This window comes from Humulus lupulus, chromosome 9, assembly GCF_963169125.1.
Source record: "Humulus lupulus chromosome 9, drHumLupu1.1, whole genome shotgun sequence".
Taxonomy (NCBI): domain Eukaryota; kingdom Viridiplantae; phylum Streptophyta; class Magnoliopsida; order Rosales; family Cannabaceae; genus Humulus; species Humulus lupulus.
Window position 1 is genome coordinate 7,007,324 of NC_084801.1, and position 17,588 is coordinate 7,024,911.

A 17,588-nucleotide genomic window follows, 5' to 3' on the forward strand; every position below is an offset into this window, starting at 1 on the left:
CAAGTGAAAGATAATATTGTATCAAAAATGAATATTGGTTTGTCATTATAAAGTTGGCCTTTTCTCAAATTCTTATTTCTGTTCAATTTTTCCTCTTTGGTTTCCCGTCATTGTTTATTGAGCTTGTACTAATATATATCGCATGTCATTATGAATATGTAATGTTGTGTTAAAAGAGCATAAATATTTTGCATGGGCAAGGGCAAGCTAATCTGACAGAGCTTGAAGAAGAATTTGAAGAGAGCACTTTACCAAAGTAATGAAAAATCTGTTCACTTAGAATATCAATTTATATATTATATATGAAAAAAAAAAAAAAAAGAATAGAATTGCATGTAACAAGTTAAAATTACCTTAACACAAACCACAGAAAGAAAAAGCAGAACAAGAAAGAAATCAAGAAAGTCAGCAATCAATTAAAATGAAACAACTGAAAAATCCATCTGGGTATTGTCAAGCAACTTCCAAAACTAAACCAAAGCATTACACTCAAAGAAATATCAGAACTCAAAAGAGTTCATTACAACAAATGTCTACACATGATATTTGACATTACAGAATCTCTCTCAACTAAGCAGAATTATCTCTTGAAACTTCAAATACCAAAAGTGTCTTCCAATCTTATCCACCTCCTTCTTGTACTCCTCAACACCATTCCAAACAACTTTTAGCCCATCCTGTAAGGTGAGTCTCCCAATCAACAACTTGATTATGCCCCAACAATAGAACATGAATCCAATTAATTAAAGAAAAAGATAACTAGTTTTATCAAATAGAATGTCATCTTTGTTCTTAGCACAATAGAATTGAAAAGTCCTTGAAAAACAAGATAACAGCCAAAATATAATGAAACCAACCATGAAATTATATCATATTTTGGTCTATGAAGAAATTCACCTCACACTTTTTTCACATCAAACCTAACTTCTTCAAAAACATTTAGTAAGTATCGTTGAATTAAACATTCATCAATTAAAAGTCAACTTAATCTGTTTTGATCCTTGTCCACTTCTCATCACGAACTCACATCTTTAACACCTATGTAAAATTAAAATGGTCTCAGTTATTTATTTTGATGCTCAATGTCTCTTTTAGCTAAAATTCAAGAATATCTATGTCATAGGAGGTGATATTCAATTTCAAAAGGTTGAATATAAAAATCATAATAATCTAATATAAATAATTTTTCTTGTGATTGAATTTCGAAATATAATTTACAAACCAGAGAATAAAATAAATAAATAAATAATTAAATAAAAAAGCTCATTAGTTTTCAGAAGAAGAAGAATGAAACTTACATCTCTAAATCCAATCACCAACATATCCGCTTTCAGGACTCCACTGGCCGATGAAAACACGTGGAATGTGCATTACTTTTGAGTAGTGATCATGTTGACTTCCACGATATACAGTTGTTGTCAATTCTGCAGCCATATTAAACAATTGAAGTTGTTGGAGGTTTCTTAGGCGTTCAATTCCTGACGGTATTTCCTTTAGTAATTTGCAACTCGTCAAAATCATAAACTCAAGATGAGACAATGCTAAGTCTTCCACAGTCACCCTTCTTAAGTTCTCAAATTCTGAAATACGGAGTTCTCTGAGCATTAAGAAACTCCCAGCTTTAAAACATAGTGACTCCCCATCATAAGCTCTTTCTTCAAACCAGAGTGATACTAGATTGGGCAAATCTTGTAATGACTCCAGCGGATCTACTTGCAACCTACTACCAATCAGAAATAATTTAGACAAGTTTGTAAGGTTTTGTAGTCCTTCTAGTGACTTCTCCACACGACCACATATATATAATCTCTGGAGCAATCGAAGAGACGAGAAGGATTTAAATTGGAAACTAAGGGGTTCATCCTCTATTCTTGAATCCAACCTTAATGAACGAAGGAGCTTTAATTCACGAATTGAAGAGAATAGTGCATCTCCATGCTCAGCTCCAAGCTCTAGGATGCCCAACATCGTCAATTGTGTTAGCCTTCCTACGGATACCATAAGCTCAGGTTCACCCAATTTTGCCTCGACATAGGAGAGTTTTCTCAAAGATGAAAGGGATTCCATTCCTTTTAAAGCCTTAAAACCTTGCTTTGTTGAATAATCATAAACTAATAAATGTCGCAAACACTGTAATCGTAAAATCTCACTGGGTAGCTCTCGTACAAGAGTCCTTTTGAGGTCTAACGTTTCAAGGTGTCGAAGATTCGCAATAGAGGGTGGAATTGAACTTACAGCGGTATCTCTTAGACATAGGTATCGCAAATGGTATAGCTTTGTGATACTCCGTGGAAATGTAATCGTAGGTGCACACTTACAATCCAACACCATGAGAAGTCTTGACCCCTGGTCAGAAAATGAAGACATGAATTTATTCCAGATATCTTTTTCTTTGGTGAAAAAGAACAAAGAGCGCAGTTGAGATAGTTGGTTGTCCCCAAATGCATCTATATTTGTTCCTGCATGCACAGATAGTCGTCGAACTCTTTTTGGAAGCCTTTTACTGCTCTCTTTATTAGTAATTGCTACAAAGCCTTGATCTTTAGATTTTAGAAGCATAGTTTCCCTTAAAATATCGTGCACTCGACAACTTTTAACTCTTCCATCATCATATCTATCATTTACTTGGGCCAAGCTTCTGTTAAGAAGCTCGTTGAAACAACCATTTGCCACTTCTTCTAATGTTCTTCCTTCAATTTCTTCTATGAAACCTTCAGCAATCCACAATCGAATCAAGACATTGCGTTTAATCGAGTAATCCTCAGGGAATAAACTTAGATACATGAAGCAATGCTTCAAGTGGTAAGGCAAATCATTGAAACTAAGTGAAAGTATGGCTTGCATGCCTTTCAGTTTTGTATTGCCTTGTAATTCAGCCTGCAGAGAACGACAAACAATCTCCCATTCATCTACTCTGTTGATGTCCTTTGTGGCCAGCATGCTTCCTATTGCAACAATGGCAAGAGGCAATCCCTCACATCTTTTAAGGATGTCTCTTGAAGTTTCCTCCAAATGAGCTGGACATGCATTACCTTGAAAGGCTTTTGCACAAAATAGAGTCCAAGAATCTTCAGAAGATAAAGGATCTAAGGTTATGATCTCACCTCCAACATCTTTGGTAGAGGAAGAGGCCACATCTGCAATACGAGTTGTGATCATTACTCGGCTACCATTGTTGTTGCTCCGAAATGCAACTTTGACTGCTTCCCATACATCCACATCCCATATGTCATCCAATACAACCAAATATCTTTTGTCACTAAGAACATCAACAATGACAGTCTTTAGGAAGTGGGTGTCTGTGGACTTCTCAACTTCATCAGGTAGTGGCAGATTCATAGCTTTGAAAAATTGCTGGATAATTTGTCTCAGAACTTCATCTAGCTTGAACGATTGTGAAACAGTGACCCAGGCTTGAAGTTGATGAAAATGATTCTTTACTTGTGAATCATTATAAACTAAACTCACCAGAGTGGTTTTGCCCAGCCCTCCCATTCCGACCACTGCAGCCACTCGTAGTTGAGAGGTACCCTCCACAAGAAAACTCAAAAGATGTTGCTTGTCTGACTCAATGCCCACTAGTTGATCTTCTTCCTGCAGCCGTACATCACTTCTAACCTCAGAATAGTAGCAAGGTTTAGTTCCCGAACTCGACCCGATCTCCGTACTACTCAGTTTGTAACCATATCTCTGGCGCCCCTCAGAAATATCAGTAACTCTGCATTTGATACTCTGCAATTGGGAGGCAATTCGACGGCGAGCTTTCAAGTTCTTGATCCCGCGAGCCATGTTACACAAATAACCATAGAATCCATGTCGCTTGGTATGCTCAAATCTATACAAGAAATCATCAATGATGTCTTCTGCATCGTAGGCAACCTCTCTAACTTGCTTAACCCACATTTTGATTTCTTCATCGTGATCTTCCGTAGCATCAGCAGATCGCAAGAAAGCTCTCATACGATCCAACTCATTTTTCACGAAAACAACTTCACTTCGAAAGCTACTCACGAGTTTCACCTCATCTTCCAACAAGGACGAAAGCTTCTCCAGTAGAAAACTCACCACACTCTCTGCCATGGTTTGTTTCGATCTATTAATCGGTTGTTTTGCTTTTTATTTTGGAACCTCAATCTCCTTGCCTGTTTTCTGATATTTCTATAGGCACAAAGAAACGAAGACTTTTGAGTCTACGAGAGACGACGTTGGAGTCTGAAGCTCGGTTGGTGAGTCTATGAGATAATATATAAATATAGGGGAGTTGTCCTATATAACATCATTAATATATAAAAATATATATATATAATATCATTGGGTTTAGGAATGAATTAATGGTGTGTATTATTGTGTAAGACAACTGTAAATTGCATGACCATGACCAACTCCATTTTATAAATAAAAATATTCTCGTCCTAGTGGAGTTGGAGTATTATATTTGAAGATATAATTAATCCTTACAAAAACCAAAGAAAGAATAAGCCCATCAGAAAAGAAAACAAGAAATCTAGTAGTCTATATTGCATCAATTAGAATGAAACAGCAACAAGATTCATCAAAAGAGTCTATAAAACTCAAAGGGATATCAGAACTCAAAAGAGTTTACTTCATCAAAAGAGTCTATACTCGGTAGCACCAATTGTCCTATTAAATCTTTCTGACCCTGGTTCCTGGGACTTGCATGCTCTTACCACTTGGCTCAGACCATCTACGGTCTGAGCCAAAGCTTCTGTTTGGTTTGGAAGAAGAAACTAAGTAGCGAGAGAGAGACTCGTTTACAATGTTGTTAAAGCTCAGAGTTATATGTATTGTAAGAGAAGTTAGTTAAGTTGGGTATTTCTGTTGGTATACTTAGTTAGATGTATTTGTTTCTAACGCTGATTCCTGGGATTTGAATGCTCTTGCCATTTTGACAAAGATGTTTGATTTAGAAGACTACAATCTTGACAGCCCATCTTTTGCTTGTTCTGCTCTTGAAGTTGAGATCTCAGCTTTGTCTTTAGTATGCGAAAACCACATGTCTTTCTTTCTTCTTTACTGACCAAATACTGAAAATATTCCATGCATGGATTCTCTTCTTTCCATAATATGCAGTATGGACTTGCTTGCTGCCTAAGCAATCAGACAAAGCCAACATGTTGCCAATTGGGTCATGTCCTTTACATATAAGTTAAGCTATCATGAATCCTCCTCATACATTACGTACAACAAATAGAGCTTTTAGATTTCAGGGTTACAGATTTGTTGTATTATTTCAAAGGAGGGCAAGTTGAGGCAAGTTTATTGTGGAGAACAAAACACAGCAAGATTTTTCTGATTTTGCTTTCTTACCATTTTTACTTTTACTTTGTCCCATTACTTTTTACTCTTACTTGAAATATTCACTTTGTTGGTTGAATAAATGTATCAACTCTCATTAACTCAGTCTGCTGTACACCAATACATTAAAGTACAGTACAGTGGTTCTCAATGCTAGCTTTTGTGCTCTGCCAAGTTTTTAACATGTTCAATTCATGACTTGCCCAGTTCAAATGTGTCATTTCGGGTGAGAAACTAGAAGAAAAATGGGACTGCAATGAGGTAAGTTTATGATGCAAAATTTTATCTTAATTTGTTTATTCACCATGACTGTTACTGCCTTGAAATGTTTGATTTTCTTGGTCTTTTCAGAAGTCAATTATTCATCTACTAAAGATACTATTAACAGTATTATATAATTCTCAATTAAAAAAAAGCAGGAGTATATAATTGTGTATCAACATGTTTGGAAATAATATGCTCTTCATACAAAGTACAAATTAACGGCATAGCAGCACACCTAATAGCAAACATCTTTCCATGCACAAGATGGCAAAAAAAATCTCTATGCTTTAGTTCAATTTAAAATGATTAAGTTCTATAATAAGCTACAGAAATTAGCTTCAGCTGGTGTTTATCTGTTATGTGTTGCTGAAGTGAATGAGCTCTTAACTGTAATATATGCTACTGGTTCATGTAGTTTAATTTGCTTAAAAGTACATAAATATTTTGCAGGGCAAGTGAATTTTAGAGAGCTTGAGGAAGAATTTGAACGACTTGAGGCCAGCAATGAAAAAGCTGAAATAGATGCCTTGAAGTAAACTGTGCATGGAAGGATTCTAAAGTTTTGGATATGACAGAACATTTTGATGGTGGCCCTTGTATCATTATATGTGCCACTCAAACTAGAATTGATGCTGAGAATAGTAAGGTCAAAAGCAGAACAGAAAAGGATACAAGAAACTTAGTAGTTGCTGAAACAACTAAAAAACTCATCTGGGTATAAAGTAGTTGCTGAAAAGAGTTTTTGAATGAAACAGAGTAACCTTCTTCATTATGAACTTGAGTTGAACTTGTTTATTGAACTTGTACTAAAATATATAGCATGTCATTATGAAGAACTATGAGAATCAATTTGAGTTGGAGTTAGAACAGCAGGATGTTAAGACAACATTCCTACATTGAAAACTTAAAGAGACAATGTGATGATTGTGAAGATTTGATGTTCTCTGCTGAGTCTTAGTCAACCGCTGGAGTATTCATCCACTATCCAAGTCACACGTTTATAGAAAAGTGGTTGTTAGAAATGGTTTTTTTTATATTAGTCTATTATTATTATTCCTATTGTTATGCCTTACGTGTATAGAGCATGCTTGCTCTAGAATTCTCTGTAACCAACTTATTTTAATTATAAATAGAACTGAATTTCTCAGCTTCAGACTTGAGCTGAGTTTTTACCAAATACTCTTACATATTATACTGCTTTTCTTTCTTGGTACCAGAGCCAACACTCCTCCACCTGCTACAACAGCAGCACAGGCCACCAACAACTCAGCTCCAGCCAATACTCCAGTAGCACCGGGCACAGACAGTACAGTACAGAATGCTACCAATTTAACACATGTCAACGACCATTTTACTCAGCCCTTTCTTTAATACTTTGAATTACACACTTTGGAAAACAATGGTATCTACCATTATTAGAGGTCACAGACTTGACGAGTTCATAAATGGCACAGACCAGCTGCTGATGGGCTGGCTTTACAGCTCCATGACAGAGACGATTGCGACGGAAGTAATGGGGACTGGCTGAGCTGATGTTTTAGAACTGGCTGGGGACCCTTATCCTGAGTCACAACTTGTGGCTAATGTTTTATCGGGACTGGATTCTGATTATCTAACTATAGTGGTTCAAGGTGAAGCTAGATCTAGCACTTCCTGGCAGGAATTACAAGACATTTTGCTGAGTTTTGATAGCAAACTCGAGCGACCACAGGCCATAAATGCAGCAAACAAAGTTGTAGCACCACCACCAAGTCCAACAGCAAACATAGCCACAAAATATCCCAGCTATGGGCAGAGGTCAGAGTTATGGTCAGCAACAAATGGAGCTCAAAATCAACACAAAGGAAATCACTCGGCTTTTACGGCATCACCAGAAGTAATCGACAATGATGCATGGTTTATGGATAGTGGAGCAAGCAATCATACAACCTCGAATGTGGGTAATTTGTCTCAAAAATCAGAATATGATGGATTATACAGACTAAAATCAGCTAATGGGAGTACATGTTTTCGGTCAAAATATCAGCATGTGTCAAGTCCTTTTACTGTAGTTTCTTTTTTTTTTTTTTTTTTTTGAAAAAGAGACAAGGTCAATCAATGATTGACCCCAATTTCATTAGAGACGGGTAACTCCACAAACTAACCTTATTTAGCCCTATATTTATAACTCTAACCCTTAGTTAAAGTTTTTCACATTTTTAACCCTTTAAGACAAAATTACCCCTTTTGTTAAACAACCCAAATAAAACTCTGGTTTCTTCCCCTTCCCCCTTCCCGTCCATTGAAAACCCTCCCTCCCAAACCTAGATTTATTCTCGTCGAAGCTGCGGTGGTACTCCGGCCAGCACCCACCTCGTCCCTCCTCCCACTTACGTCATCATCTCCACAGCCACCAGCCCCTTTTACACTCTTGGTCCCGAACCCACGAACCCATCCCCTCCGCTTGGTCTCGACGCCGAACCCACCCACATTTCAGCCATATCGTCGAGCCTACGTCGCCGGAGCCCACATCGCCGGAGCCAAAGGTTTACAACACCTAAGAGCCCACACTCCCCTTGCAAGCCCGATACCCTAGCCCAAGGTATTGTTGTTGGGATCCCTTGTTGTTATTATGACTCCTTTGTTTATTTTGAATTTGTACTTTGGTTACATTTCTAACTACTTGAGGCATGTTTTAATTGGGAAATAAGGAGTGAATTTAGTGTGAATTTGGTGTGAAGTGAAGTTATTGTGAACCATATGTAATTTCAGTGTGAACAATGTGTGAAATTGGTGTGAACCATGTGTGATTGTGGTGTAAATTTAGTGTGAACCATGTGTGAAGTGAAGTTGTTGTGAACCATATGTAATTTCAGTGTGAACAATGTGTGAAATTGGTGTGAACCATGTGTGATTGTGGTGTGAACCATGTATGAAGTGAAGTTGGTGTGAACCATGTGTGATTTTAGTGTGAATAGTGTGTGAATTTGGTGTGAATAGTGTGTGAACGATGTGCGAACCATGTTCCGAAATTATGGTGAACAATGTGAGAATGATGTGTGAACTATGTGTGAATTTGGTGTGAATGGTGTGTGAACCATGTTTTGAACTTATGGTGAATAATGTGTGAATTATAAAAGGAAACTACACTAACTAACACTATTAAAAGTGATTCTTGAACCTTTTCTTGATTATAATAAGCCATTATTAGACTTATTTCCTTGTAGTGAGGCAAGAGTATGATGAGAAACTTGTACATACTGTCAATATCAAATTGTACTGTCTTATTTTGAAGTGTTGAAATAATTTCTAAGTGATATGTATTATGGTATGGCCTCGGCTGAAATCATGAATATATATATACATATATTTCTTTAATATAACCAAGAAAAGGTTGACTAGAATGAGGAATGGGACTGTATTTTGGGAACTTTTGAGGAAATATGTGTGAACTGTGTGTGAACTGTGTGTGAATTATGTGAGGTTGGTGTGAATTTGGGTGAGCTATGCGTGAACCATGTGTAAATAATGTGTGAACCGTATGTGAAGAAAGTGTGAATATATCTGAGTTATGTATTAAGCGCTTATTTAATTTACCTTTTCAGATGTCACTCCTCATGCTTCCTACTGAAAGGCATTATCCAGCAAAGGCTGCGTATAGGGGAGGGAGCATTATGAGTACAATAATAGCGAAGTTCACGACATTTGACTTGTTGGAACGAGCGAAACAGTCACCATTCAAGCAATTCTTCTTAGCTCCGCCTCTACAATATTCTGGAGTTATTATTCACCAGTTACTGCTTAGGAGAGTTGTTGGTAGAGGAAAGAACGAATACTGCTTGAATTTTAATATTTGTGGTCAGAATACAAGGTTTGGAATTAGTGAATTTGGTTTGATCACTGGATTGAATTGTGGAATTTCTCCGGATCAGGAAAAGTATAAAGAAATGACCAAGAGTAAAAGACTTCTCCAGACATACTTGAACAATAAAGAATGTTTGTCTTCTGAAGAGTTGGAAGATGGATTCAAAAGGTGCGATGTGAAAGAAGACGTATGGAAATTAGGTCTATGTTTTTTGGTAGACTCTCTTTTATTACCTAGTGAACCAAAGAAGAAATGCTTTATTGATGTCCTTTCCATCGTGGAAAATGAAGATGACTTCTTCAACTATCCTTGGGGGAGATTATCGTACGAGAAGACATTATTCGGCTTGGCAAAAGATATGGAAAGGCTAAGGAATAAATACTTGAAGAATGTTGAGCAAAAGAGAAAAAGACCAGCACCTCAGTACACAATTTATGGTTATGCCATTGCTCTGCAATATTGGGCCTATGAAATTTTCACAAAGTTCTCTGCATTTGCTGATCAACAACCCCTGACCTTTCCAAGAATGCTTAGCTGGTCAGCGCATAAAATGCTGAAAGAGAAAGATATTGAAGGTGTATTTAAGAAAAAAAGTGTAAGTCGTTAAGATTTTATTTGAGTTTGTGATTTATAAGTAATGTTTATACTTTATTAATTTATTATTTTGTTGCAGAATCTTGTGAAGGCCACGCTCAATCCAAGACCCGAAGAGAAAGAATTTCATGACTCTATTATTCAAGGACCAGATGAACTACTCATGGGACGTGTTATTAGCTTTGTAGACGATGATGTGGAATTGGAGTTTGAAAGGGAAGAACGTGAGGAATCTCCCACAAAGCCCGATGTAGCAGATGGGCATCGTCACGAGCAAGACAAGAAAGAGATACCAACTCCAATTAACACCCACCATGAAAAGTTGTTAGCTGATATTGACACTTTGAAAAGTAACCAACAAAGAATGGAGGAGAAGTTGGATTATCTAATTGAATTAGTGCTCTCGCAACGTAAAGGTAGTGATTCTGAGGATTCATTATCAGATGAGCATCTTGCTTCACCACACCGTACATTTATTATGGAGCACGTTGTTGGAGAAGATAGTCCTAGCTATAAGGTGGTATCTCCTGGAGATATGGCTGGGGTGGAATTCAAGAGAAGGAGGGTTCCAACGAAAAGAATTTTTGGTTCCGAGTTTACTGATCCAACTAAGAAGAAAAAGAAAGCAAAGACAATTGTAACTGATCCTTGTGAAATTAATCCCCTACAGCCATATGACGAAAAGCAAATGAGACGTTTTAAGAAATGGGTAATTGGTTTAAAAAAGAATGATAAGCCTATTTCTCTCTTGGCTGGTTCGTGCACTGCAAAATGGTTTATTCAGCTACTTACACCACGTACATGGCTGGATGGACTGGTAAGACTACTGAAATAATTTTTTTTTAAAAATATATATAATTTGAATGTATATATACTTATAATATTTTGCATGCAACACATTGATGCAGCTTTAGGGTTGATGAAAGAACGAGTGTACACTTACAAGAAGACTTACTCCGAAAGATTCACCATCGTGGATTCTATGTTCCAACAGTTCTTCGAACCACATTGGGAACAATTCAACAAGAAGAAAATCAAATCAAGCTACATTTGGCCACAAGAAGTGCTTGATTACTTGGTAGGTGATGATAACAATTTCAAAAGGAGTTGGAAAGACATTGACGAAGTGTTTACCCCAATTAATTTTTCTGGGACACATTGGGTGTTGTTAGAGATATCATTGACAAACTGTCTTATAAAAGCTTATGACTCTGATATCACTGTGGTCTCCAACAAGGAGTTTGAGAATAAAATGAGCAGATGGGGAAAAATGCTACCATTTCTAATTCAATCCAGTGGGCTGTTAAGCCATAGGAAAGATGTCCAACTACAAGCACAGAAAGTGCGTTTTGAGTTCACAAGACTTGGCACAGAAAAAGTGCCACAGACCAAAACTAGGTATAACTCTGTTAGCCATATTTATATTAAAAGACTTTGGTCTTCCAATAATCAATATGGTCTTCCAATAATTAAAAAACTTTATTTCCTTTGCAGTGGCGATTGTGGGGTATATGTCATCAAACATCTGGAGTACTTGCTAGCCAAAAAACCGCTATCCGAAGTGAATGACGACAACATGGATTTCTTTAGAAAAAAGACTTGTGTAGATTTGTTTTACCATAACTTACAACCATAGTTGTCTTTTATTTAAATATATGTATCTTACTTTTGAATGTATGAAGAAACTATGTCAACTTCATCTCATTAAATGGTATTGAATGACTTCGTTTATTTCATCTTAATAGTGGAATGGATAAATCTTTGTCACTTTTATCTTATTAAGTTATGTGTGAATTGGGTGTGAATTAAGTGTGAATCAGGATTGAAATATGTGTGAACCGGGATTGAACTATGTGTGAACTAGGTGTGAACCAGGTGTGAATTATGTGTGAATTATGTGTGAACCGCGTGTGAAATATGTGTGAATAATGTGTGAATTAGGTGTGAATTATGTGTGAATATGAATTAGGTGTGTCCGAAACAACAAACTTTAACACAAAAAGTCGTATTACTGAACCAATCTAAAAATTCAAATTCCGCAATTGAAGAGTACAAAGTAAAACAATAAAAGTACAAACTAAGCATGTCTAGACGGCGGGGGACAAACAGTGGTGCACGTCACTCGGTTGTGGCCCAGGACACCACATCTACTACATCTATGTTGTTTGCTATTCTTCTCACCCTTTGATAAACGTCGTTTCTTCTTTGGACGACCAGCCTTCTGCTTCACTAAAGGAGGAGCTATCATCATACTTCCTATGTCATTTGGTATCACCCAAGATTCTTCATTACCCAGCGTATATACAGATCCACCATAGGATGACAACCACGCTTCAACTGTGTAGAATCTGGAGCATAAACTATATGGACTAATGCCACGATCTCAAGCACCAGCTAGAGCGTGTTCACAAGGAAGACCTGTCAAATCAAATCTTCTACAACTACATGTTTTCCTCCTCAGGTCAACATCTCCATCAAGATCACCATCCAATACTGTTATTTCATACTGACTAGACGGAAAAGAGAACGAGGTAGTGGACTTGTCTGCTAACTTTCGCAAATCAGCTTCCACTTCTGTGGGAAGAGGACTTGTAGCCGCTGATGCTGGAGTTCGACGCTCGAAAAACCATTTTTGTAAAGTGTGCCTCATAAATTCCATGAGACAAGTAATTGGCCACCCACGTGCCTCAGCAATGACATTGTTCCAGCTTTCGGCAATACCTGTAGTCATTAAATTATATCGATGACCAGGAAAGAAAGAACGAGCCCACTTTTCAAAACCCACTTGATTCTCTAAGTATTGAGCAATTGCAAGATCTTTGAATTTAATCTTCTCAAAATGGCGTAAAAACTCTCGCTTTCTATAAGCTTTCGTTGCAAGGAAGAATTCTTCATGGCAATGGTCAGTTTTGAACTTCGCACGGATATTCATGCTAACATGATGTATACAAGCACCGTGGTGTGCCTCAGGAAAATTTTTAGTCAAGGCACTTGCTATACTAGTATGTCTATCAGACACGAATACTAGATTCTCCACTTCACCAATCGCTTCCTTCAACCTCAGTAGAAAATACAACCATGAGTCATTATTCTCTGAGTCAACTACTGAAAATGCAATTGGATATATTTGCTTGTTAGCATCTTGTCCCATGGCACATAACAAAGTACCTCCACACCGAGTAGTCAAGAAGGTTCCATCTACACATATAACTGGGCGAATATATGTTTTAAACCTCATTATAGAAACACCTAAGGCCATGAAGCAATATTTGAACCTACCTTCATTGTCCATCTGCAAATGAGTAACAGTTCCAGGATTTTTTTGCTCCATCATGTATAGAATGAGGGAAGTTTCTGAAATGATGATTCTGGTGTACCTCTTATGTAAGCCAATGCATGCTCTCGACACCTCCAAGCTTTAGCATAGCTCATATGAACTCCATATGATAAACTCATATCTTTTACAATTGACCTTGGCTTGTAATTAACATCATCACCCTCAAATTTTCTCCTTATGACATGTCCAATAAGCCATGGGGATGCCTGACGGTGATCTTTATGTCGAACATCCAATGAGCATGTGTGTTCACCGAAAAATTTACGAACCTCGAACATATTGGAATTAACCAATTTTGTAGCCCTCAACCTCCATTTGCATTTATCATCAACACATACTGTACACCATATATTTTTCGCAGACTTCTTTACTTTAAACTCAAAGTTTTTCTTTAATGCATAAAGATGGAGTTTCATCTTCAACTCTTGCTTGTTCTCAAATATTTGACCCTCTTTTATTTCCCACGAATTGATACTCGAAGAAGATGTCAGTAATTGAGCTGTTGAGGCTGAAGTAGAGCCTTTTTCCCCTTGATTCAACAAAAGTGGAGTACTCCATAGATTATCTTCGCCAACCTGTCTTACTTTACGACCTCTATTATTTGAGGAATCATGGCTCTTCAATACTTCATTGGAGGTTGACTGTTGTAAATTATGCTTCACAAGTACATCATTGCAGGTAGACCTATCAATATTTTCATTATCATCTGAGCTTAATGCATCATTATTATCATCATCACAACTGTCTTCATTGCCATCTGCATCATTATTATCACCATCACAACTCTCTTCATTGCCATCTGCATCATTATTATCATCATCGCAACTGTCTTCATTGCCATCAATGCAAAAAGCATCATTCACTTTGGTTTCAACTGGAGGAATAGTATACAACTCACGTGTTTTAGTAACCAAAGGATCATTACTTCTCTTCTCTATAGTAGACACACATAGGGGTGTCCGATGATTGATAGATGTTCCTATCTCATCAAGAAAAAAAGCAACATCTTCATCATTACTAATTAAAGATGGAGGGATACATTTACTTCCAAAATGATAGATTACATTTAAGTCAAGATCAATATGAGACTTGTCAGCTCCGATTAAAGTATACAATTGATCAACAAGACTATTGTAAGTGATAGTCTTTGGCACCTTCATACCCTTGCTTTGTTTAGCACTAAATGACCAACCTTCATTCAAAACTTGTTCCCACGATCCATTATATAACACCACAATATTTATATGTGTTTGACCTGCATAACATATGACAAAATGTTCGAAATCCAAAGGTTATTAGGTAAAACTAGCCAAAAGAAATAAGAAATAAATGTGTGAAGCAAGCATGTGTGAAGCATGTGTGAACCAAGTGTGAAACGTGTGTGAACAATGTGTGAACTGTGTGTGAACCCAGTGTGAATTATGTGTGAACCAAGTGTGAATCATGTGTGAACCACATGTGAATCATGTGTTAAGTACTCGTGAACCAAGTCTGAACCAAGTATGAATCATGTGTGAACAAAGTGTGAATAATGTGTGAACAAAGTGTGAACGCAGTGACCAAAATTGCGAAAATGTGAACCAAGTGTGAACAAAGTGTGAATAATGTGTGAACAAAGTGTGAACACAGTGACTTAAATCGCGAAAATCATTCGAAAATTCGTCATCTCAACATAAAATTATCTCTTTTCACAAATTTTTTAGTGTATAGTAGTTCCAAAATTCTATTTAAACTATTACACAAGACACCCATAACCTATAAATAAATAAATACTTACTCATTATCAAATCAAATGTTCAATCTTCTTCAAGTTTGGGAGATGATTTTTATTTAATCTTCTTCAACTTGGGTGAGAAGAAAAGAGATGTGGGAGATAACGTCACTTTCTAAATCTTGGTGCGAAAAAATGGTGATGACCTTTGAGATTTGATGATTTGAGAGAGAATATGTGTTTGCTATATTTTGTGAGAGTAGATCATTTCCATGGCTGCTAGGTACGTGCAAGACAAATAAAAGAGAGAACAACTTAATATCTATTGAAGGGTATTGATGTCTTTTTAAGTGCCTATAAGGTCATTAATGTGAGAAACATTAATGAGGGGTTATGGTTATAAATATATGGTGAAAAAGGGTTAATTCATGGAGTTACCCAGTTATAAATCAGATCAGATTCTAATCATGGTCAATTTCGTAGGATAAAATATAGCCCCAGTCTCTATGGAGATCTTGAAATGAAAAATCTTTAAAGTATTTTGTCCTATAGACCCATGTTGCAACCCAAAATTTAACTTTATCCCACACCTCTACACTCTTCTTTTCTATATTGTCAAAAATTCTGCCATTCCTTTCTAGCCATATTGCCCAAAGGATAGCCAATACTGTAGCTGTCCATAAACTAGCAGACCTCTTCCCCCCAACTATCTTGCAAGACAAGAGCTCAGCACATTTCTTTGGCATGCACCAGCTTAAACCAAATTCTCTCAGTAATCTATTCCATAGACCTTGGCTAAAAGGACACTCAAGAAATAGGTGTGACAGAGATTCATCAGCATTCTTGCAGCAGACACACCAGCCTGGAGACAACACCTGGAAATGCCTTCTCTTTTGCATTACCTCCTGAACGTTTACTTTTTGCAAAGCTAACAGCCAACCAAACACTTTGATTCTAGATGGAGCGCAACCTTTCCACAACAACTTAGCCCAATTTCCTAGTGAATTATACTGGTATGAGACTAAACTTTGAAAGGCACTTTTACAAGAGAAAATATCATTAGTCCCAGGAGACCAAATTCTAGAGTCATCCACCACATCAAGAATTGGATTCTGTTCAAGAAGCTGAAGCAGACCTACTAAATGGGGGGCCTCCCACTCTCTCAATTATCTTCGGAACTGAAAGTCCCATCCAGAGTTAGATCTTGAGAAGCCTTCTCCCCCACCCGCCATTTCTTTTACACTCTTTTGTCTCCCATTAGAGATCTGCATAAGATCAGGAAATAGTCTCATAAAGGCTTCATCTCCCACCCAAGCATCCTCCCAAAATCTGATTCTATTCCCCTTACCAACCTTGAAGCGGACCCTAGTCAGGAATGCATCATACATTGCCGCAATACTCTTCCATGGTCCTCTAAACGACAGAGAATCCCCTCTTTTCGTATCCCAGAAGTTATCAGCTCTCCCATACCTACTTTTTATCACCTTATACCAAAGGGTCTTGTCTTCCAACGGGAATCGCCACAGCCACTTCATCAAAAAAGCCTTATTTCTTGCTTCCAATTGCCCAATACCTAGCCCTCCTAGAAAAAGAGGTTTACACACCTTTTCCCAAGCCACCAGATGCTCACCCCCACCCAGATCACCCCCTTCCCAAAGGAAATCCCTCTTCATCTTTTCAAGGGCGATGATCACAGATTTGGGTGCTCTAAACAATGAAAGGAAGTAAGTTGGTAGGGATGATAACACAGATTGAATAATAGTTAGTCTACCCCCTCGAGACAAGTACGCGCCCCTCCAACCATCTAATCTTTTCGCAAATTTTGCTACAACCGGTTCCCAGAACGCTTGTTTATTAGGATTCCCCCCCAAAGGCAGCCCTAAATACTTCAAGGGCCACTGACCCACTTCACACCCTACCGACCTCGCCAAAGAATCAACCACCTCCTCCACCATGTTCAGACCCAATATTTGACTTTTACTCATGTTGATTTTCATCCCGGATGCAGAACAGAAAGTCCTTAGAATATCAAGTAACTTTTGGACTGAACCTTTGTCTTTAATGAAGAATATCGTATCATCTGCAAATTGTAGATGACTTACCTATACCTTTTCCCTCCCCACAAGAAAACCATTATACAAAGAGGAGTCAATAGCTTTGTCTACCATCCTACCAAGTACATCCACTAGCAAAATGAATAAAAGAGGTGATAACGGGTCCCCTTGCCTTAGCCCCCTTTCCCCAAAGATCTTTCTTCTCGGTCTTCCATTTATAAATATAGAGAAGGATGTTGAGGATACACAACCTTTTATCCACTTCCTCCAATTATGACCAAATCTTTTCTTTGCTAGCACCATGTCATAAGCTTTCTCAAAGTCTATTTTGAAAACTATACCACTTAGTCCTTTGCTTCTATATTCCTCCACCGCCTCGTTTGCCACCAAGACCGAGTCTAAAATCTGTCTATTTTCCACAAAGGCAGACTGTAGTTTCTTTTCAATCAAAAGGGAATGTAAATCAGT

At 37.5% G+C, this 17,588-nt stretch overlaps 4 protein-coding genes and 1 long non-coding RNA gene across 5 annotated transcripts; 3 read left to right on the forward strand and 2 right to left on the reverse strand.

Annotated features, from left to right (window-relative positions):
• Positions 1 to 396: 396 nt before the first annotated feature.
• LOC133801840 (disease resistance protein RPM1-like) lies at positions 397 to 4,155 on the reverse strand. The gene is made up of 2 exons (XM_062240075.1): positions 1,299 to 4,155; positions 397 to 677 (listed from the first exon to the last, which is right to left on the reverse strand). Exon 1 carries the CDS (start codon positions 4,078 to 4,080, stop codon positions 1,303 to 1,305), a length of 2,778 nt encoding a protein of 925 aa, XP_062096059.1. The 5' UTR covers positions 4,081 to 4,155; the 3' UTR covers positions 397 to 677; positions 1,299 to 1,302.
• On the forward strand, positions 3,993 to 5,575 carry LOC133801841 (uncharacterized). The gene is made up of 3 exons (XR_009877016.1): positions 3,993 to 4,081; positions 4,165 to 4,226; positions 5,524 to 5,575. It is a non-coding gene; the product is annotated as an uncharacterized LOC133801841 (long non-coding RNA).
• A 2,518-nt stretch (positions 5,576 to 8,093) lies between these two features.
• Positions 8,094 to 10,853, forward strand: LOC133799360 (uncharacterized). Its single transcript, XM_062237384.1, has 3 exons — positions 8,094 to 8,161; positions 9,165 to 10,019; positions 10,098 to 10,853. The coding sequence occupies exons 2-3, from the start codon at positions 9,165 to 9,167 to the stop codon at positions 10,851 to 10,853; spliced, it is 1,611 nt and encodes a 536-aa protein (XP_062093368.1). The 5' UTR covers positions 8,094 to 8,161.
• A 69-nt stretch (positions 10,854 to 10,922) lies between these two features.
• On the forward strand, positions 10,923 to 11,779 carry LOC133801731 (uncharacterized). Its single transcript, XM_062239989.1, has 2 exons — positions 10,923 to 11,416; positions 11,513 to 11,779. The coding sequence occupies exons 1-2, from the start codon at positions 10,938 to 10,940 to the stop codon at positions 11,652 to 11,654; spliced, it is 621 nt and encodes a 206-aa protein (XP_062095973.1). The 5' UTR covers positions 10,923 to 10,937; the 3' UTR covers positions 11,655 to 11,779.
• A 622-nt stretch (positions 11,780 to 12,401) lies between these two features.
• Positions 12,402 to 13,349, reverse strand: LOC133799362 (uncharacterized). Its single transcript, XM_062237385.1, has one exon. The coding sequence runs from the start codon at positions 13,347 to 13,349 to the stop codon at positions 12,402 to 12,404; it is 948 nt and encodes a 315-aa protein (XP_062093369.1).
• Between the last annotated feature and the right edge of the window lie 4,239 nt (positions 13,350 to 17,588).

What these genes read in the sequence shown, in the direction of transcription:
- LOC133799362 (XM_062237385.1), bottom strand. Translation starts at nt 13,349, where the DNA reads ATGGAGCAAAAAAATCCTGGAACTGTTACTCATTTGCAGATGGACAAT.
- LOC133799360 (XM_062237384.1), top strand. Translation starts at nt 9,165, where the DNA reads ATGTCACTCCTCATGCTTCCTACTGAAAGGCATTATCCAGCAAAGGCT. An exon ending in GTGTATTTAAGAAAAAAAGT is followed by an intron (nt 10,020 to 10,097) that starts GTAAGTCGTTAA and finishes ATTTTGTTGCAG; the next exon opens with AATCTTGTGAAGGCCACGCT.
- LOC133801840 (XM_062240075.1), bottom strand. Translation starts at nt 4,080, where the DNA reads ATGGCAGAGAGTGTGGTGAGTTTTCTACTGGAGAAGCTTTCGTCCTTG.
- LOC133801731 (XM_062239989.1), top strand. Translation starts at nt 10,938, where the DNA reads ATGAAAGAACGAGTGTACACTTACAAGAAGACTTACTCCGAAAGATTC. An exon ending in GTGCCACAGACCAAAACTAG is followed by an intron (nt 11,417 to 11,512) that starts GTATAACTCTGT and finishes TTTCCTTTGCAG; the next exon opens with TGGCGATTGTGGGGTATATG.